Here is a 22,047-nt window from a genome sequence, read left to right as displayed (position 1 = left end):
AAATAATCCTAAACACAATCACTAAATCAAAAATGCAAGAAACTATTTATTTAATCACTCTTCTTAACTTAATTCCTTAACTTAGTAAAAAAAATAATAAAATAGACAAGAACTTTTCTTCTGTCTCACCTCTGTCAGTTTTCATGCTGTTGCAAGAACAGGTGGAGGTGCAGGTGGAACTTTGACTTCAGTGTGGTTTGTATGTGCAGGCAGGAGTCTGACATCTCAGGACAGCAGAGGGTTGTCGAGCACGGTGACTCCTGCTGCGACGCCCCCGTCTGACTGTCCTGAGCTCTTGGTCCTCAGCAGACGGCCCACACACTCATTCATCACCATGTCTTTACCCTGCCTGTAAGAAAACCAAGAAAAGGCTAACATTAGAAACAGCCACCAACCAATCCCTTTTACTCCACCACCCAAAAACCAGTGAGAAACACTAGCTAGTATTAACTTGGAATCAAAGTGCACTAATCCCCAGGCTCCCAGCATAACATACAGTCCAACACAAACTCCACAAACTGTCTTGCTTCAGCTGACTTTCCTTCACCTTCTCTCCAAACAATCTGTTGTGCTCTTTTCAGCACAAAGCCACACTCCTGCTCACTGATCCTCACCTCTTTTTAACCTAGTCTCAGCAACTTTGTCCCATAGCTCGCACATCCTTTCCACCTCCATCTTTCTTCCCAGCCAACTGATACATACCTTTTCTCCTTCCTTAAAAGCCAGCCTAAGAAATACCATTTTATAAACGCCCCATAAATGAAACTGCCATTTTCAAAAATCGTATCATCCAAATTCATGCAGCGTGGCTAAATTAAGAATGAATTACAAACCCGAGCTTCCTTGCTAACATGAGTAACAGCTAAACACTATCATAGTGGAGTGTAAAATTACTGCTAAAATAGCTCATATGAACCCTGATACTGGACTTTGTATTTATCAAAACAAATGATCTGATATTACAAAGAAAACTAATGATTGCTTTTTACAGTATTAGCCCAGAGTGATGTAAGGCAGGGTGGTTAGTCAGCCATAACCTGCTGACAACTTGTATCTGGTAGCTTTTTCACATCCTGATCAATGTTGTTGTCAAGTGTGTCTCATATACACTATTATCTCAGTCACAGTACAGCATGCATGAATCACAGTAGATACACAGTAATGCAAAACAGCAGGCAGTCATGTATGTGTGCAGATCCACACATGCACTGCTTAAACTTCCTTAGTTTAACAAATGGTGAGCAACAAACAGAAGTTTTCAACATTTTTAAAGACGCTTCTATCCCCCCGCCCGCTGTACCTCCTCCTTCTCGCTGAGACTTCAAGACAAACCGTTCTGCTGCTGACAAGGCCACTGATACTGTTTTGTCCCTCTCTGGACCCTGTAGACCAGCGCAACCACAGAGAAATAAATCAGAGGAATAAAATGCAAATGATATTGCTCACACTGAACAGCAACACCCAGGTGAGGATTATCTAATGCCAAATTTTCCAAACAATGAACAAACCGTGCCCTTTGTCTCACCATGTCTAGAGTGTAGAGGTCAGCCAATGTCGCTCGGATCTGCTGCACAGCTTGAGGCTGGTCTGGGAAGAATCTGTCCAGGACTCCAGGTCTGGGGAGCACTTGCTGAACCTTCTTGGTACCAGCCAGGTGAGCGCTGATATCTGGACACTTCACAGCTCGAGAGCGCTCCATGAGGAGACGAGCATCCCAGCTCTGCAATGGAAAACAGACAATGAATTCTCTGCTTTTTATCATTAGATGTATTTCTGTATTAAAAAATTCCGTTTATTGGGCCACTTTGTGCTGGAAGAATTTTTCCAGCATAAAATAGCCTCTATCATTTCACTAACTAACTTATTTCACTGCTGCTAATGACGTTTCACAAACTGTCACAGGTTTTTTAGCTTCGTTCGTATAAACTTTCTTGTGGTTGAGATTCCCGAGAAAACAGCCAGCACACTGAGCAGCAGAGGGTGACAACAGTTGGTTTCAACAAAAAAACGGCATCAAAAAAGTCACGGTCATCAGAGCAACATCAGAGAAACAATAAAGTCTAACCATGGAAGGCTTTTTTAAGTATGTGCATAAAAACACAAACACAAAGAACATCAACAATGAGCACCTTTCTTTTTGCTGAAAGTGATATAGCTTTCTGTTACCATCAACTGAAACCGCCAACATTTCAGGTGTGCATGCTGGGCAGCTGAAGCTGACATCACAGCACAGCTGCTCTTCCTCATCCAGAAAGCTGTGCTGCAGTGCATCGCTTTTGGCACGCCCAGTCTGTATGTACAGAAACATAACAGAGGAGTAAATATTTGCATCTGCTTATTGAAAAACAATATCAAAGAAATACTTCACTCAGCCTTCCCCCACACTTGCAGTTGCTTGCAAAAGTATTCGCCCCCTCAGATCTGTGGCAAGATCTGAAACTGCTGTTCACAAACGCTGTCCATCTAATCTGACTGAGCTGGAGCTGTTTTGAAAAGAAGAATGGGCAAAGATTTCAGTCTCTAGATGTGCAAAGCTGGTAGAGACAGACCCTAAAAGACTGGCAGCTGTAACTGCAGCAAAAGGTGCTTCTACAAAGTATTGAGTCAGGGGGCTGAATAATTACGCACACCCCACTTTGCAGTTATTTATTTGTAAAAAATGTTTGGAATCATGTATGATTTTCCTTCCACTTCTCACGTGTGCACCACTTTGTGTTGGTCTTTCACGTGGAAGTCCAATAAAATTGATTCATGTTTGTGGCTGTAATGTGACAAAATGTGGAAAAGTTCAAGGGGGCCGAATACTTTTGCAAGCCACTGTAGTACCACGCTCCAACAGTTTTGCAAAAGCTTCCCTGGAGAATCATGGAGAAAATACTTTTAGTTCCAGGAAGGAGCTCAAGAGGTCTAAAGTGTAAAGAGTAGACATGTTGACAGATGCTGGCCAATATCCACTCCTAACCAGGTCCTTTAAATCAGGGCTGCACTGCTGCTGCCATGTTTGACATCTGTGTATCGCCTGGTGCACATCATAACGTCCTTGGACCAAAAAGAAAAAGAAACAACATGAATAATACACCACTGCCTTCACAGATGACTTCTGTTAAAGCAATACCATGTTCTGATTGTACAGCAAGGGCAGAAAACATGCTCCATCACACTATGTTCAAATCCATCACAGAAACCTAAATAGCAGGTTGCTGTTTACTATTAATGTCGATTAAAATCACGATTTTTCCTGCTGATACTGTGAAGTTTACGCAACCCACAGGAGCAGTTTCAAAGCTTTACTGTTGGCAGAATGCGAGCTACCAAGAAAGAGAAAACCACTTAAATAGATTCTTTCTAACTGGCTGTAGACACATATGAAAACCAAAATTGAGTAAATCTCATGAGGAAATATCTTGTGCAATTTTGACCGTCCACTCTAATAATACATGTGGTTGGAGGAATGGCTTTAAAAACATCAATAACACTTTCTCTGCTGTGGAGTGGCTGATGTTCGTGATGTAGAACATCACAATCCCCACAGAACCATTCCTCTGGAAGACACTCTCTGCACATAGACAGGACTTTGAACAAATTCAGCAAAATTTGAATAACTGAAAGTAGTATGCACTCAGATCCAGCCACTCTTGACAAAGGTAGCAGCTTCTATTTTGATATTATAGCTCCGGGTGGCTCAGTGTGCTTCACTATGAGCTGACGGTTAAAAGGACATTTGTCAAACTCATGTGGTTTTATAATTATTAAACTTCTCACACGCTCAAAGACATAAATGTCAGCCAACAAGGCATCGCTCATCAAGCTTAGCTCCATAGAAATGTATGTTATTGACACTTAATAACAGCAGGGTGAAGACAGTGGCAACACAGAGGATGGCCAACAGCTTCTGTGTCAGTGAGACATTTCAGCTGGTGTGGCCGTGCTTCTTTCCAGCACTCAGCAGCTTTCTGCTGCCAAAAGGACCGTGACACTGCCCTACTTCTTTGAGCCTCCGGAGAACGACATCAATCCAAAACAGCAGACAGCCTTTTCAAATACTTTTCTCTAAAGAATGCAAATATCAAGTATTCTTGCTCCCCTTTCTTTCTGATAATGTCACTTTTACAAATCCTGTCCCATCAGCTCTCATGGCTGGTTTGGCTTTGAGGGTCGGGGAGGACAAAAAGCTATTAAGGACCTTTTGATCTGCAGTCCAGTTCTCCTCTAAAGTATTAAGGATGAAGCAACAGTGCTCCTCTTTGCTATTCTGAAATGTGTGTTAAACACAGTGTAGAAGGTAAGTAGAAGCTTACACAGCACCATCAGCCATCATGCTAAATTTGCATCTTCAAAAGTCAATGCAGCCAGACTCACACCTGATTAGAAATGTTCAGGAGACACTGTTGAATGTTTAGTGTTAACTTAAATCACTCATCATTTACAGTATTACAGAGTTCAGGGTTATGGGTTAGCACTATCATGTTACCCGTAACTGTATTAACTATGGTACTAACTTAACTAGCAGTGTTGGCCAAGTTACTTGAATAAAAGTAATCAGTAACTAATTACTGATTACTTCCCCTAAAAAGTAATCCCCTTACTTTACTGATTACTTATTTTCAAAAGTAATTAATTACTTAGTTACTTTTTAAAAACATGATTTATGACCTGAATAGGTAATAAAGCAATAGATCTTTCAGCCCAATTCTACTTTTTCTGCATCATCCATCATACAAAATGTAATCAAATGGAAAAGTCTGTTTTTAAAACTTGTTTTATTAGTTTGAATCTTTTTACTTTATGCATCAAGCAAAAATTAAATTATATGCAACATCCTGACTAGAAGAAATTTGTGGAAGAATCCGCGAGTCTCTCTGTGAATTTCCAATCCCGTAGTAGCTCTGAAGTTAAGGGTTTTTTCGCTGTAAAAAGAAGTTTCTAAAAGTTTTTGTCACTTTTTACGGAATCAAACTCAAAGTAAGCTCAGTACTTCCACGCTTTAAACGCTGCACGGTCATACTCTCTCTGCACTCCTCCATAGATTATCCATTCTTGATCTGCACACAGCTGTTATTGTCATGAGGCACTCTGGCCAAAAATTTTTCAGTAACGCAGTAACGCAGCGTGCTTACGGGAAAGTAACAGTAATCTAATTACCTTTTTTGCAATAGTAATCCCCTTACATTACTCGTTAATTGAAAAAAGTAATTGGATTACAGTAACGCTTTACCCCGCGTTACTGCCCATCTCTGGCTGTGAAACACTAATGAAAAATGATTAACTCAAGTTTTTGCTGCTAAAGTTGGTTCCATCAGCTGCTGAATCACAGGATGTACTTGGTTATAGTCATTTGTGCATTTTGGGTTGCTTTAAATAAATAATGATGTGTTGTAATCATCCAGATCTAGAACCTTAAACTGCTTTTTCACGTGTCTGTAAATGAATTTCTTTCTTATCATTGGTGTCGGCTTCTGATTTGTCTGTTGTCAAGGTCTCACCTCAGTGTGATTCCTCACGTTTTGTCATGATTAAAGGATGAATGTGAACACAGCTTCAGTGTAAATGTGAATGAAAAAAAAAAAAAAAAGCTGGAAAAAGGAGGAGCCCGGAGCTTTGTCTTTCGCTCGGCCTACCCCGCTATAGCAGACGGACCGTCAGAGACTCGAACTTGGCCGTTAAACTCTGGGGTCTGAATGCTGGCCTCTTAACGCTGCGCACCACACAGCCGGCCAGAAGAAAATAGAAAAAAAGGACATTTATCTTCTGTTGTTCAACAATTTTTTTCGTTTTTTTAAATCTATTTAGCTTGTTGTGCAGTATTGTTGCTGTAAACAGTGTTGCTGTAAACAGTGTGTCACGTTACTTGAAAAAAGTAATCGGATTACAGTAACGCGTGGGCTGTTAACATCTCTGTTAACTAGTCATGATAGAAGCCAATATTTCTGTCCTAACATGGTCGGAATATGTTTGACTACAAGCTAACATTTACAGCATGACTTTAAGCTAGCACCATAAAGACGGTAAAAGACACTGTAATATGTAGAAATGCATGTGAAAAGTGTTATATTAGGAGTGGTTGTGCTACTCCACACAGCCACTTTAACATTACTGACACTGTGTTTCTTACCTGTAAACAGCGGGTCTTGTGTGATAAAAGCTTGTGCAGAAAGTAGCAGGTGTAGACTGGTCCATAGCACTGTATGAAGTGATAAGATGTGAAAGGACATATATAGGGTACCTTAAAGGGCGCCTTAAAAGTGTTTCCCTGAGCTTTTACTTGCAGCTTGATATCTAAATAAATGTAAATAAATGTAAATAAATGTGAATGAAAAAAAGAGAAACGAAAAAAAGGAGGAGCCCGGAGCTTCGTCTTTCGCTCGGCCTACCCCGCTATAGCAGACAGACCGTCAGAGACTCGAACTTGGCCGTTAAACTCTGGGGTCTGAATGCTGGCCTCTTAAGGCTGCGCACCACACAGCCGGCCAGTTGGAAATAGAAAAAAAGGACATTTATCTTCTGTTGTTCAACAATTTTTTTCGTTTTTTTAAATCTATTTAGCTTGTTGTGCAGCATTGTTCCACACAAATGACACATGGAAACCTAGCTATTTTTTTATTGGCTTTCACAAAATGGGACTGCCAATGTTGGAGGTGTTACTGCAAAGTCTTCCTGCTAGCCGGAAACCTGCTGGCGGCGCCACTATGTTCTCAGCACACTCTTCAGCGTCAGCTTTGTTGCCTGTTTTCGGCACACCTACCTAGTCCCACTCATCCACTTTATCTGCTCATGGCAGATTTACCCACACTGAGCACTCCTTGGATTAAGGTAAATTGAAGCAGGTCATTATAAAAAAGACACACAGTTTATCATCTTATCCTTGTGCAACAGCTAAAAGCACTCTGTTCATTTGTTTGCTAGATTAGCCGCTAGCATACACACTGTGTTAGAGGCTTGTTGCTACCTAGTTAGCGATGCTACACACCTGTTACTGTGTATTTTTCAATGATTCAGCACTCCTTGGATTTTTAGACAGTAATGAGATCATGTGCACACTCCACAGAGGTCCAGAGTCCAAATGTGACCTCTAGCACCAAACGCTTGCTGCAGTTGTTGGTGTCAGAGGTGACACACAAGGTATCAGGTTTTCTGTGTGATTACTTTTTCATATAGGACCAAGTATGTTTGGATAGCGTTTTGCCCTTGAAAACTGCCGTTGAATATTAGACATTGTTGTCTAATGTTATAAATGTATTGATGTGAAAGGTGTAAGTGTGACAAATATGGAATAAGATAGGAAATGAGAAAGGAGGCAAATACTTGTTCACAGGGCTATAGTCTGTAAATGGTCTTCTTTTGGCTATAGTAGATCTTTTACTTGTTCATTTTTTAATTGTTTGTTAAAATAGTTTTTTCCATCATATTGAGTATAGAGGAATGCAACTGTGAGCTTTAGCAATTATCCCGCTTCAACAGGACCGTGATCCCGATGTGTGAGACAGCAGGGTGCTGCCACTGGTGTTGTAATGTGTGATTTAGTTCCTCCTAACATTTCAGTTTTCTTCCAGTATCTATCCTCTGTGATTACTGGCTCTTTAGACAGATTTAATAGAAGTGTGTGAGCTATTGGCTCAGTATAAAGGGTCAGTAGTGTTTTCATGTCACCTATCCATCCTCCATTTAGTCACCCAAAGCATGTAGTAAATACTGCTCACTTTTATTCATCTTCTCTTAAATCCAGAAAAATTCCCACTTGTTAACGTTGAGTGTGTGTGTGTGTGTGTGTGTGTGTGTGTGTGTGCGTGTGTGTGTGTGTGCGTGTGTGTGTGTGTGTGTGCCAGTTGCAGCCTCCAAGTTGAACACCATCACCAAATCCAACCTGGGTCAGTGTGTCAGCAAGTACGACCTGCTGGTCTGGTTTGAGATCAGCGAGCTGGAGCCCACTGGAGAGTGAGTATCCACCTGGAGTGTTATATTCACGCACAAGCTTTAAAGGAACCATAAAAATGATCTCCAGGAAGAATATTATAAGTTGGGATGTTGTGTCACCTCCTCCCTCCATGCACAGGTACATCCCAGCCATCGTGGATCACAGTGGAGGCCTGCCCTGTCATGGTACCTACCTGCTGCACCAGGTACAGGATTGGTGCACATGTTGTTTCCTTATTACTCACACAGTGGTAACTGCTTCCTTTGTACACAGTTGAATATCTTCTTTTAAAGCGTAATGTTGCTCTAGCTGTGCTCACTGTGATCCTGAGCTCCTGTTATGTTTGCTGCAGGGGATCCAGCGGAGGATCACAGTGACCCTCATCCACGAGAAAGGCAGCGAGCTCCATTGGAAAGATGTTCGTGAGCTGGTTGTAGGTGAGCAGCCTGCCTTTAGGGTCTAGTCGTGCTATACCTCTGTGTAGAAAACAAAACCCCAAAGCACCGAAACAATGTTTTATAGTGTTTGTGTGCTTTTGATAGAGGAAGACAGGACAGAACATCATTAAAGGGATTTGACTTTGTGAGATCACCCTGAAAACGCACCACTCGGTTCACTCTGAGATATTTTCAGTCTGGAAAGATGAATCTGTCGGGCTTCAGGCTGCTTCTCACTTTAAGCAGTTCATGCTGTAGCTGATGGACCAAAAATGACATTTGATATTTTAGACATTCAGCTGCTGACTCTGAAGCCAACAGGCTCTTGAGTGTGGATGATTGTGTTGGTACTGGATGCTGTGATCAAACAGCTGTTCTGATCTGTCTTCATTCATGCCTGTTGTTATTAAGCCTCCTAAGCTCCAAACCAGTAAAAGCAATCTTTGGAGGCAACACCCTTTTTAGTACTTTGCTGTATTTGTTTGTGATTGTGTGACACTGAACCACAGTGCTATGTATATCCTCTGTAACACTCAGACGTTTCCAGATCAGTGTTTCCCCCTCAGCTGTTTCTCACTATAGAGTCTTTCCTCTGTAACAATGAGGCACCAGCAGAGCATATCTGGCTCCCAGTCTGTGGCTGATAGTGCCCCCTGCTGTTAATAACAGGAACAGTGTAACCTTGTATGGAGCTCATAGTGATGGTCTGAAGATTGCTGCTGCAAGGCAGTAATTTGTATCCATGTGTGCTGTCTATTCTGAGCATATGCAGTTATGTGAGCTCTCAGGTTTTATGTATCAGGACATAATTAAAAACAATCAGGTCCTTAGTAGGTCTTAATATGAGGTAAATATAAAACATGAAGTGTTTGTGAGGTTCATCTGCAGCACCTTTGTCTCTGTGAAATGTTTGCTAATTTAACATTTTCCCTCCTAAACAGGAAGGAGTTTGTGGAGGCCTATGTGAATCATGCCTTCAACACATCAGTGGAGAATCTGTTCCAGGAGTTCAAGCGAGGCTTCTTCCTGGTGTGTGAGCAGGATTTGGTGAGGCTGTTTCGACCAGAGGAGCTGCAGGGAGTGCTGGTCGGCCAGGACGTGCATGACTGGGAAAAGTTCAAACAGGTACAGTCAGCCAAACAGACACAGGCTGTAGTTTCACAGCTGTCCTGTAGCACAATAACTGTGTACTGCATACTGTCAAAAGCATTCAGTCGGCTGCTTTAACACAAATATGAACTTGAGTCACATCTCAGTCTTAATCCAGACTTTTGTATGATAGTATAATATAATAGTCAGCCCACCCTTCGCAGCTATAACTGCTTCCACTCTTCTGGGAAAGCTTTCCACAAGGTTTAGGTGTGTTTATGGGAATTTTTTGACTATTCTTCCAGAGGTGCATTTGTGGTGTCAGACACTGACGTTGGAGGAGAAGGCCTGGCTCACAGTTGCTGCTCTAATTCATCCCAAAGATGTTCTATCAGGTTGAGGTCAGGACTCTGTGCAGGCTAGTCCAGTTCTTCTACACCAAACTCACTCATCCATGTCTTTATGGACCTTGTATTGTGCACTGGTGCCCAGCCATGTGCACACATGCCCACACTTTACACTTGGCACAGTGCAGTCAGACAAGTACTTCTGGCAACCACCAAACCCTGACACATCCATCGGATTGCCAGTCAGAGAAGTGTGATTCGTCACTCCAGTAAACACATCTCCACTGCTTTAGAGTCCAGTGTTGAGATGCTTAAATCACTCCATCTGACGCTTTGCATTGTGTTTGTCAGTGTAAGGCTGGGATGCAGCTGCTCAGCCATGGAAACCAATGAAGTTTGGACATCTGTAACAACAGCAGACTGCAGATATTGGTGACTTAAGTGCACTATGAGCCTTAGCATCAGCTGACTAGCTGTCATTTCCAATTACTTCCACTTTGTTATAATATCACTAACAGCTGACTATGGAATATTTAATAGCGAGGAAATTTCATGACTGGACTTGTTGCACTGGTGCATCCTATCACATTACCATGCTGGAATTCATTCAGTTCCTGAGAGCGACTCGTCCTTTCACACATGTTTGTAGAAGTAGTCTGCATGCCTAGGTGCTTGATTTAATACACCTGTGTCCATGGAAGTGATTGGAACACATTAATTGAATGATTTGGATGTGTTAGGGAATACTTTTGGCAACATAGTGTATGCCTGACCTTACAAACTCTATGATTATAACAGTCATTTTCACTGTTTTCAGAACACAAGTTATGGTTGGAGATATCATGACCGCCACCCCACCATACAGATGTTTTGGGAGGTATTTGATGAACTAACTGAAGAGCAGAGGAAAGATTTCCTTCGTAAGTACTTGCTGAAGCCTCCATTATGATATGTTACTGAAATCACACTGTATCATATAAAACATTAGATTTTTCTGCACTTTACCAAGATACATTAGAGAGCAGCATTGTTCTGATTAATATACTGTAAAGCTGCTTCTAGCTGGTGGACTGAGCCGCCTCACCTTTCACCTGGCTCACGTCACACACCTGGAGAGACTCGACCTCCACCTGTGTTGCCTCACGCGAGATGATCTAGAGGCTCTGAGTCAGTTGCTACCAATCTCACACGCCGGACACTAATCGCATGCTCGCTGCAGCAGTCATGTGACTCGTTGTTTTTCAGTCCAGGTGCTGCCCTCTCTCACTGCACTGACCGAGCTTGATGTGTCATCCAATAAGGAAGTGGGAGGTGTGGTCCACCTGCTGGTCTCCGCCCTCCCTGCGACACAAATGAGGAGGCTGCCATTCAACAGCTGCTACATGAGCAACGAGTCCTTCACTGCTCTGGGTAACACACACACACACACACACACACACACTTGTTTATTTATAGAAGTTTTCCTTCAAGTCATTCTCCCCGAATACCTCTTCCACCCTCTAGCCTGAAATGGTGAAAACTTTGTGTTTATGCATCAGCCCTGGCGGTGTCCTATCTGCGCACGGTGGATATTTCCTGGTGTAAAGTGGTTGGCGGTCACTTGGCGCTCCTGCTGGATGCTCTGCAGCCATCAGTCGTCAGCGAGCTCCGTCTTTGCAGCTGCGAGCTCACCACTGATGACATGCAACATCTGGGTAACTAACACACAATGACATTATACTTTTTCTTTTTTGGTCTGTAGTGGATCATTAGGCTGCATAAATGTATATTAAGACAAGTAAAGCCTGAAGGAAATTGATATTTCTTTCATTTATTTCATGCTGCCAGCATCTGTAGCTGTCGTATAAAACAAAACAATGAAACTATTCGGTGTTATTTTTGTCTCCATCAGAAACATTGTGAACAAAACAGTAAAGTGAACAGGCATAAAGTGATCAGTTATCAATGGGTCCTCTTCCTCTGTGCAGCTGCCGTGTGCAGACAGGGCTGTCTCTCCTCACTCCGTGCACTGGATCTGTCCTACAACAGCTTGGTGGGAGACAACGGTTGGTGCAGTCTGTTTGCAGCAGGAGGTCTGGGCTCTCTGGAAGACGTGGATGTCAGTTTGCGACCTTCAACCTCTGCTCCGTGCTCAGCCTGGCTGCCCGCTCTGCTCCGAGCTCTGCCTCAAATGCCGGCGCTGGCTCGACTGGCCATGCAGAGGTGGACAGCTGACTGTCAGGAGAGAGAGCAGCTCAGGTACTGTCTGAAAAAGAGGAGCGTCCTGCTGGAAAGGGATCCAGATTTACAAGACACATCATCAGCATGTAAAGGGAACAGTCAGGAGAGCCTAGAAGAGAGTCAGCCTGAGGAGATTGGAGCGGACCGCACTGGAATTTACTGTCAAAGAGCGACCCACTTTGTTGCTTTATTATTATTTTTTTAAGTCTCTGTTACCACAAGAAGGTCAGTGTTGACGTCAGCTGCATCACGTCTGATGTAAACTGTGTCACACGTGATGGTTTCAGGGAATACTGGGAACTTACAGAGTTAAGCACAGCTGGTGTGGGTTATCATATTTGTCGTCTCTCACCTTGGCTGCAGGGTCTGGGTCTTTCCAATGCAGCAGTCCTAACACTTGAGACACACATGCCGAGAAGTGGGGATACCTGGAAATGGACAAAGGCTTTCAGCAGAGTTTTAAAGCAGCTATTCAGGAAAAGAGCTGTGAATTATCTGCATACCTTGTTAGGTAATCAGCTATTTTGGGGTTCTTTAACAAATCAACCAAAAGGTCGACTGAGTATTTTCTCGTCAGAGTACCTTCACCGTTCACGATGATGTTGAGCACAAGCTGGAGCGTTTGATGGATGTTCTTTGCATCAAAGAGCTACGAGGAAATCCCAGAGAGTAGAGACAGGATATTATGTGAATCAGCATGAATGTTGTTTGTTGTTCAACAGATAAAAACAAGAAGAGAAAATAGAAACAAAGTAAAAAAGGAACAATTGTTTCTGCCGTTAAGAAAAAAAAATTGAGTCATGGCAGAGACCTGCAGAAGTCTTGAGTCTCATTTGATGACATTTTGTCAGATTGCCTTGTAATTTAAAAAAAACAAAACTGTTTTTTGAGCAAAAGTTCTCCAGGTTTTTTTGGAGTTCTTTCAAAGTTTTCTTATTTTTGGACGTTAGCTGCTTTTTCACTCTTTTTCAGTCCAGTCTGTGCATCTGAACATTTACAGAAAGATTTCTTTGTTTCGTCTTTAGACACTTTGTTAAACGCAGATCCCAGCAGAGTTCGCCTACCTTCTCTCCAACCTTCTCAGGTTTTGTGGATATTATACATGGTTATGCTGAGGATATGTCGGCTACTTTCCACTGGAAATGCCTTTTGGTTAAACTGTCAGCGAGGAATTTGCACTGTTACATTTTTATATAACTTTAATGCAAAAAAAACAGCTGCTTGTTTAAGTGAAAATACACTGATGGGTTTTTTTTCTATTCATGAACAGGAGTGTGATCAGTTTAATAAAAGAAAAAATAACCATAACCAAGATATGAGGGGAAATCTTGGACAAATACAAGCAGACTGGAGCAGCCAGCGTTCAAAACACCGACGTTCAAGGTAACAGAAGGTTCCCGAGCCACATCCACCCAGCTGGTTTCTGTGTTTCTTGTGTATTTGTGTACACTGTGACTTCATGGCTGTCTTGGGCTCCAGCTCTTGTTTTGGTGTCTCATTAATTTGATTTAATGTCCTGCTTAGTGATAACATCACTCTTGGCCTCCCTGCACTGGCTTCCAATTGAATTTAGGATTCATTTTCAAGTTCTTTTATTGGTTTTTAAATCTTTAAATGGTCTGGCACCTGCTGAAGCCCTATGTCCCCACTCGTTCGCTCCGGTCAGCTGAGCAGCTGTTGCTCTCAGTCCCCAAATCACGGCTGAAACTGAGAGGAGACCGAGCGTTCTCTATCGTGGCTCCTAAGCTTTGGAATAATCTTCCTCTTCACATTAGGCAATCGACATCAGTGCTGGTTTTTAAATCCAGATTGAAAAAGCATTTTTATTCACTGGCTTTTGACTCAGTGGTTGACTGACTTGTATTTTATTGTTTTTCGCTATGTTTATTATTGTATCGTATTTATTATTCTTATGGTATCTATTATGTTTCTATTGTTCAGCAGTTTGGTCAGCCTTGTGTGTTTTTAAAGTGCTATATAAATAAACAATGATGATGATGATGAACATAGTAACGTGTGTTGGGTTGCTCTGTCTTCAGACTCACTGTCAGACTGATTAGACAGTGAGTCTGAAGGTGAGAGTCCTCACTGCCCACGCCTGTCTTTGGGTCTGACCAACACCGTTTCCTGTGTGTCATTCCCCCCTCGCCTTCCCCCCATCCGTCCTGTCTGCACTGACCTCTCCAATAAAGACAAAAGGCCTCATTTTCTGAAACTCTTCCTATCCCATCACCTTGCGAAGAATCACTTCACCATGTTGATTAATAAGGACGGTGGGAATGGTTTGAAGTCTCGTCACAGAAAATGTGCCAAAGGCAAAGAATCTGAGCTTGAAATAAAATGAAATGAAAGATCAGCCCCACACAGGGGTTAAATTCAGATGGAAACTCTTATCACACAAAGAGAACAAGCGAATAAATATATCTGAGTGTGGCCCCTCGACTGTCACAGTGTAGCTGACATTTGATCTTATCATGTGTTAAAGCTATTTTAATTACTGAAGAGAACCAGTGTCAAACTCAGCCCAAGTATGGTTGTACGTTAATCCTTAAAGCAACAACGTTTTTAAAGTTGCAGCGTCATTTTTACACCACACCTAAAATCCCACTAATCGTCCGGGCTCTTCACCCTATGACCACACGCTGGGGTATCTAACACCACATGACCCAAATGGAAACTATGTCAGCTGAAAGAAACCCATCGAAATGTGCAACACTTAAAACTTTGCCTGATTGGAGCATGGCTTCAAATACAGCCCTGAAAACAGACAGGCGGTCGTTGGCATTTCGTTACAAAGTTTCCTTGTTCAAAACTTCTGCTTCATTATAACAACCGAGTGACTGGGATCTACGAGCTGAGCTTGTGTAAGATGTCTGACACTGGAAGCCCAGGTGAGCGGCCATGAAACATGTTTAAAGAACGGCAGCTGTTTTATCATAATTCTGTGGAGAGCTTCATCCTAATGAGGGCTCATGTCCTGAGCAGGGATGCAGAGGAGGAGGAGGAAGGTCCTGGACACATCAGTGGCTTATGTGCGTGGAGAGGAGAACCTGGCCGGCTGGAGGCCCAGAGGAGATAGCCTCATCCTAGAGCACCAGTGGGAGCTGGAGAAGATGGAGCAGCTGCAGGAGGTGGGGCCTTAAAAGATTCATAAAGAAATAAATCTGTTTAATATCGTAGAGGGAAAAATGACTTTTCAGCTCAAAGACCAAAGTGCTATTCTAAAAAGTTTTTTCTTAGAGTACAGACTTTACATGACTAACCTCCCCTCTTCTCCCCACCTCACATTCGCCCCCATCTTTCGTCCAGGTGGAAAAGACCCGTCACCTTCTGGGAGAGGCGGCTCCCGTGGGAACAGCTCCCACCACCAAGTCCCTGAGTGAGTCTCTGTCCCCCAGCGTGAGCTCCGGCACTCTGTCCACATCCACCTCCGTCTCCTCGCAGATCTCCAGCACCACCTTTGAAAGCGTGAGAAGGAGCTGGCCACCAAGGTGAGAAAAACGTGGGCTTAGTGGGCGTTCTTGTTGCTGCCTTCTTCCTTCTCTGCTCGGAGCTGATCGGTCTTGTTCCTGTTGTGTTGTAGTGCCTGCGCCTTCTGACACACACCTTCAATACTGAATACAAGCAGCTGGTGAACAGCATCAGTGACTGCAAGGTGAGAAATAATACAAAGAAATAAAAAAATAGCCTTTCTGTGTCACATCAGGGAGTTCCTATATTGACGTCTACCTCATCCTGCTGTTGTTTCACTTCAGCTTTCTCTCATCTCACCGATCGGACGTGATCCATCCGTGACGAGCTTCAGCAGTGCCACCCTCACCCCTTCCTCTACCTGCCCTTCTCTCTCGGACTCGCGCTGTGGCTCCATGGGCCAGAAGTAAACATATTTTTAGGAACATTGACCTCGATCTGCAAACGGTTATTGACAGGTTATCTATTTGATTCTAACTTGGTGTGATTTGTGTTAAAGGACCCCTGAGAACAGCTCACGTGCCTCCAGTCCCTCCTGCTCAGACTGTGAAAACTTCCCGATGGTTCCCACTCTGGAGACCTCCTACCTTGCGCGGGCTGCAAAAGAACGAGTTCCTGAACTTGGTGCCTGATATTGAAGAAATGCGACCAGGGTGAGTAATGCCATATTAACCCAAATACTGTCACTATGACATGTGTCTCACAGACCAAATGTAAGTCGACACTCATGTTCTCTAGTTCAAGCAGAAATGATGTGGATCGATTCAAATTCCTGAGCCTGGATGATTTCAGCTGGAAACAAACCAACTCTGCTTCTTCTTCAGATAATTCAATTCAATTCAATTTTATTTATATAGCGCCAAATCACAACAAAAGTCACCTCAAGGCGCTTCATAGATACAGAGAAAAACCCAACAATCATATGACCCCCTATGAGCAAGCACTTTGGCGACAGTGGGAAGTAAAAACTCCCCTTTAACAGGAAGAAACCTCCAGCAGAACCAGGCTCAGGGAGGGGCGGGACCATCTGCTGCGACCAGTTGGGGTGAGAGAAGGAAAACAGGATAAAGACATGCTGTGGAAGAGAGACAGAGGTTAATAACAGATATGATTCAATGCAGAGAGGTCTATTAATGCATAGTGAGTGAGAAAGGTGACTGGAAAGGAAAAACTCAATGCATCATGGGAATCCCCGGCAACTATGCAAGTTGTAAACAGTTGTAGGATTAAAGATTATTGAATGTACAGAATGATTATTTACACAGAGCTATACAGTAGTGCAGTTAAGATAAGTGAGGGTGTAGATAGTTTCTACAGAGGGTATATAAAGTGCTAGTGGTTGTGAGTGGTGGTTCACTCCATGTTATTATTGTGTGTTTGAGGGTACAGTTGTCCATTGTGGGGGTGTGTATGTTCAGTGCATGAGTTTAACGTGGGTCAGATGTCAGGAGGCAGAGTTCAGGAGTCTGACAGCTGTGGGGAAGTAGCTGTTCCGGTACCTGGTGGTCTTAGTCCGGAGGCTCCTGTGGCGCCTCCCAGAGGGCAGGAGGGTGAAGAGTCCATGTGATGGGTGACTGGGGTCTTTGATGATTTTCCCAGCCCTTTTCAGACACCGCTTCCTGTAGATGTCCTTTATGGCAGGAAGTGGTGCTCCGGCGATGCGCTGGGCAGTTTTCACGACCCTCTGCAACGCCTTCCGGTCCGAGGCAGAGCAGTTCCCGTACCAGACTGTTATACAGTTGGTCAGGATGCTCTCGATGGTGCAGCGATAGAAGTTCACCAGGATGTCTGAGGACAGGTGGTTCTTCCTCAGAGTCCTCAAGAAGAAGAGGCGCTGGTGAGCCTTCTTGACCAGCTTGGAGCAGTTGGTCGTCCAGGTGAGATCCTCGGAGATGTGGACTCCCAGGAACTTGAAGCTGCTCACACGCTCCACAGCCGTCCCCTTAATGTGGATGGGTGGATGTGGGTCAGCATTCCTCCTGTAGTCCACGATGAGCTCCTTGGTCTTCTCGGTGTTAAGCAGCAGGTTGTTTGTGTCGCACCACTCAGCCAGACGATCCACCTCCTCCCTGTAGGCGGCCTCATCGTTGTCACTGATGAGGCCAATCACCGTGGTGTCATCTGCAAACTTAATGATGGTGTTGGAACCATCAGCAGGTCTGCAGTCGTGGGTGAAGAGGGAGTAGAGGAAAGGGCTCATCACACAACCTTGTGGTACACCGGTGTTCATTGTGATGGTAGATGAGCAGCGGTTATCCAGCCGGACATGTTGGGGGCGGTTGGTCAGGAAGTCCAGTAACCATTTGCAGATGAGGGAACTGATGCCCAGGTCTGTCAGTTTCCTGATGAGTTGTGAGGGGTGGATTGTATTGAATGCTGAACTGAAGTCTATAAACAGCATTCTGGCGTAGGTGTTGTTGTTGTCCAGGTGTGAGAGGACAGAGTGCAGTGCGATGGAGACTGCATCCTCTGTGCTCCTGTTCTGGCGGTATGCAAATTGGTGGGGGTCCAGGGTGGGGGGGAGACAGGATTTGAAGTGTGCTAGGACCAGCTGCTCTAAGCACTTAGCTATTTACAGTTCATAACAAGAGACAAGGCACCATTTCTCTCCTTTGTGTTCCAGTCATCACAGCAGATTAAACTTTTAAAATATTTGCAAATAGTATAAAGAAATATATAAAGAAGTAAAACAGTAATTTATTAATACTTAGAAATACTAAAACTTACATTTGTCAGCAAAAACTGCTGCCATCTGAACCGAAACGTTACAAACCAGCTTACCCACAATCTGTGTATTTTTCTATGCTGGCTACTTAAATTGGCATCCAACAAGCTATTTGCTTTAATCTTTTATTAGACAAAGGCTGACTGGTTAGTTCAAGCTTCAACTGCATCCAAAGGACTGAAAATGTTTTAACACAGTGACTGAACTTGATTGAAGTCTCCGTAGTTTGTTGAATCTGTTTCGAGTGACTTATTTTCACAATTCCAGGAATTTTTAAAAGGCACCAAAAAGCATTACAATGCTGAGCTCGAGTCTGTGGACTTCAAAGGAAATGCAGAGGAGGCCAGGGTCCACATCAACAGCTGGGTGGAGAAGCAGACACAAGGTAAGCATAATGTAACTTTAAATGATCTCCACTGTAAATCCTTGGGGATCAGTTGTGTTGTGTTCAGTTGAGACATTATTACCGGATTGTCCACCGTCCACATTATTTTCTGTTTCCAGTTCTTCCAGTCTAATTTCTATTCAGTATTAAGCAGCACTATCTCTGGGTTTTACTGTTTGGTTTCATGCTATTAATAAAACCATCACAGCAGTATGTTGCTGTAAATAGCAGGCCAATTCTTCTATTCTTATTATATTATGTGATGGGTACTTCTACTTTGATCACTTGTGTCTTTAACATATTTTTATTTTTCAGGCCCATTTAGGATTGGCTGCTATTGATTCTATATCTTTATATTATCTTAAGTGCAGCAGGAAATTCATTCATTGTTTTTATAAAAGCGCGATACAAATACAGGCCATTTATAAATCTACCATCTATAATAATAGGATACAAGGACTTTCTATGAGGGTTATAGGACTGTGGTGCCACCTGCTGGAAATGAGACATCTTAATCCCATTATTTTTGTAGGAGCCATTTTTGGGTTGATACCTCATGTTGCCGCTAGAGGTAACCTTTTTAAGTTTTTTCTTTTTTTTTTTAAACTTTATTTAACAAACAATGAGTATACAACATACGAACAGATGAAGTATACAAAACAACAGAACATGAACACAAAAAGCCAAGAGTAAAAGAAAAAGGTAACAATTATAAGAATACACATACATGTATTGTTTTGAGAGCCTTTGTGTTGGTGGAGTCTGATATTGATTGTATGTACATTTCCACATCCTTAAAATAATGACAGAAATATGGTGTTTTGTTAGTAAACTTACATTTATGGATAAAAAATGTAGCTAAAAGTATGAACAAATTCATCATAAAAAACATTTCTCATACTTCTTGGGGAACTTAAACAAACAGAATAAAACATTTTCCCATCGTAAAGAAAACTCCCTTAAAATATGGACAATAACAAACCTGCTAAATTCCTTCCAGAATCTCTGTGTAAAAGAACAGTACCAAAAAAGATGCGTCACAGTTTCTGGATGATCCCCACAGAAAGTACAATTAGTATTTATGTCCCTTTTAAATTTGACCATGTAGTGACTGGCTGGATAACATTTATGTAGAATTTTAAATGAGACTTCTTTCACCTTATTTACAATCAAATATTTATGGGGGACCATCCAGACTGTCTTCCACTTGATATCTGGAACATATCGGTTCCAATAAGATGTTATATATGGGAGAGAGACGATATCTTCTTGGAATAAACTACGTATTCTCTTATTGCTGTTACCAAGTTCCTGTGAAAAGCAGATTTTTCCTATTGGTGACTCAGCTGGATCGGGGAGAGTGACTGAGGCAGATATTGAGCTGTCAGTGTTTTTATATAACATTAAAGTCCCTGAGGGTGTGGCACCAAGCACCACTGAGGATTCCACCTTTTTAAGTTCCTGTATGGTAGGTTTATGTAAGGTATTTAAGGTGGACGCACGTAATCAGCGTCAGGTGTGTTGTTAATCATAAGAAGGCAAAACGTTTGTGACCGCTGCGCTTTTATCTTAAAATGTTTGGAACAAAGACCAAAAAGGACAAGATAAGTACTGCTGGAGTTATTGGACTGTTTAATTAATTCATGCATACCAGAAGCATCGCGTCACCCCCGCTAACAACCACCTCAGTGGCTTCAAGCCTACGCTTGAATTTTTGTTTTTTGTTCCCTGTTATACTGATCATAAAGCTTTTTCACCTTTTTTTAAAATAAAAACCATCTTGCTGTTGCCCTGTTTTCTGATTTTATAGCTGAAGATGTTGTACAGTAACTAGTGCATCTTTGGTAATAGTTAATAGTTTTCATAAATTCTTTTTACCAGATAAAATCAAGGACTTGCTAAGCCAGGATGCAGTGGGTAGCCTGACGAAGCTGGTTCTCGTGAATGCCATTTACTTCAAGGGCAGCTGGAACACGCAGTTTAAGGAGGAGAAGACTGCTGATGCGCAGTTTCGACTGAACAAGGTAACAGTGCAGAAAGGCAGCATAGGATGGTGCAGTTATACTTTGATCTGTCATACTACAAACGAGCTGTGGACTTTGCTGAATGAGAACATAAAGCCTGGAGCTCTGAGGGGATAAAATCGTGCTTTTAGGACGATCACTTTCCAACTTTATGCAGTTATGCAATGCAGTTTATTATTCATGTAATATCCAATAAGTTCTCAAATAAATCTCAAACAACAGCACAACACAAACTTCGGCTAACAAGAACAAATTGTGTTGTGACGTGTGCTCTACATCCAAATCCACTCAATGGCTGGAATAAAACCATGACAGAACTTTTTGAGATCATTTTGAGACTAAACACAAAAAACATTTCTCTTGTCTCCCCTATTTTTCAGAACGACACTAAGCCGGTGAAGATGATGCAGCAGAAAAGTAAATTTCCTTTTGCGACCATTCCTGAGGCCAACTGCAAGGTAACATCCATCACTTTCAGCTTATTACAGGATTTCACCAGCATGATCTAAAACTTGTCTTTTACAAATATCAGCCTAAATTTCTAGATTAGGAAGTCAGATCATCTTTGATGGAGTAATAAATAAAAACAATGTTTCTGGACAGATTCTTGAGATGCCGTATAAAGGAAATGACCTCAGCATGCTCATATTCCTGCCTAATGACATAGAAGATGATACCACAGGCTTGGAAAAGGTAAGATGCACTTACCAGTACTTTAATGTCCAGTTTCAATCAGACAAGCTAGTGACACTGTATCCACACAGCTGGAGAAGGAGCTGACCTATCAGAACTTTGTGGACTGGACTCGCCCAGACATGATGAGCCCCAACGAGGTTGATGTCAAGCTCCCTCGATTTAAGATGGAGGAGAAGTATGACTTGGAGAAAATCCTGACCAACATGGGAATGGAGAACGCTTTTGACATCTACAAGAGAGACTTCTCTGGTGAGAAATATTGCACCAATGAGACACACTGAATCAATTATACAGTTATATTGAGAGCACAAAAACTGCAAAACATCATCTGGTAAAGAATAAAACACAACTGATTTCTGGGCTCTTCATCTACTAGGAATGTCTCCAGCAAATGACCTGATAGTGTCCAAAGTTGTCCACAAGGCTTTCGTGGATGTAAATGAAGAAGGAACTGAGGCTGCTGCTGCCACTGGGGTTGACATGGAAGTCCGCTCTATAACGATTCCCGCTGAGTTTGTTGCCGACCATCACTTCATCTTCTTCATCCGACATAAACCCACCAAGAGCATTCTCTTTGTGGGCCGGTACTGCTCACCCGAGTAAACACGAGCTGACATTGACATGAATTAAACATAAAACATTATATACAGTATAAGATTTTGTAAGGTAAACCTAGTTCATACAAATGAAGTAAAGAAAAGTTATTAAAACAAAACGTGCCTTGCTGTTTATTCTTTCAGT

At 42.5% G+C, this 22,047-nt stretch overlaps 4 protein-coding genes and 1 pseudogene across 4 annotated transcripts; 4 read left to right on the top strand and 1 right to left on the bottom strand.

The window, feature by feature from the left end:
- Nucleotides 1-22,047, top strand: part of LOC146625124 (uncharacterized) — a 238,552-nt pseudogene that overhangs the window by 9,327 nt on the left and 207,178 nt on the right.
- On the bottom strand, nt 330-1,762 carry LOC146625150 (glutathione synthetase-like). Its single transcript, XM_085362707.1, has 3 exons — nt 1,526-1,762; nt 1,301-1,382; nt 330-349 (listed from the first exon to the last, which is right to left on the bottom strand). The coding sequence occupies exons 1-3, from the start codon at nt 1,760-1,762 to the stop codon at nt 330-332; spliced, it is 339 nt and encodes a 112-aa protein (XP_085218833.1).
- LOC146625149 (kinesin-like protein KIF1B) lies at nt 7,472-8,375 on the top strand. Its single transcript, XM_085363221.1, has 4 exons — nt 7,472-7,475; nt 7,824-7,932; nt 8,051-8,117; nt 8,265-8,375. Exons 1-4 carry the CDS (start codon nt 7,472-7,474, stop codon nt 8,373-8,375), a joined length of 291 nt encoding a protein of 96 aa, XP_085219347.1.
- Nucleotides 9,822-12,210, top strand: LOC146625148 (leucine-rich repeat-containing protein 31-like). Its single transcript, XM_085362688.1, has 5 exons — nt 9,822-9,839; nt 10,603-10,705; nt 11,031-11,195; nt 11,324-11,479; nt 11,753-12,210. Exons 1-5 carry the CDS (start codon nt 9,822-9,824, stop codon nt 12,208-12,210), a joined length of 900 nt encoding a protein of 299 aa, XP_085218814.1.
- On the top strand, nt 16,119-21,909 carry LOC146625147 (leukocyte elastase inhibitor-like). Its single transcript, XM_085363220.1, has 7 exons — nt 16,119-16,129; nt 18,447-18,586; nt 20,468-20,610; nt 20,991-21,068; nt 21,214-21,303; nt 21,375-21,555; nt 21,683-21,909. The coding sequence occupies exons 1-7, from the start codon at nt 16,119-16,121 to the stop codon at nt 21,907-21,909; spliced, it is 870 nt and encodes a 289-aa protein (XP_085219346.1).

This window comes from Diplotaxodon limnothrissa, linkage group LG9 (genome assembly GCF_057381915.1).
Source record: "Diplotaxodon limnothrissa isolate DT_005_m linkage group LG9, D_limnothrissa_male_GT1.1, whole genome shotgun sequence".
Classification (NCBI taxonomy): Eukaryota; Metazoa; Chordata; class Actinopteri; order Cichliformes; family Cichlidae; genus Diplotaxodon; species Diplotaxodon limnothrissa.
The sequence above is the reverse complement of the archived record's forward strand: the minus strand, read 5'-3'. Positions and strand labels throughout refer to the sequence as shown.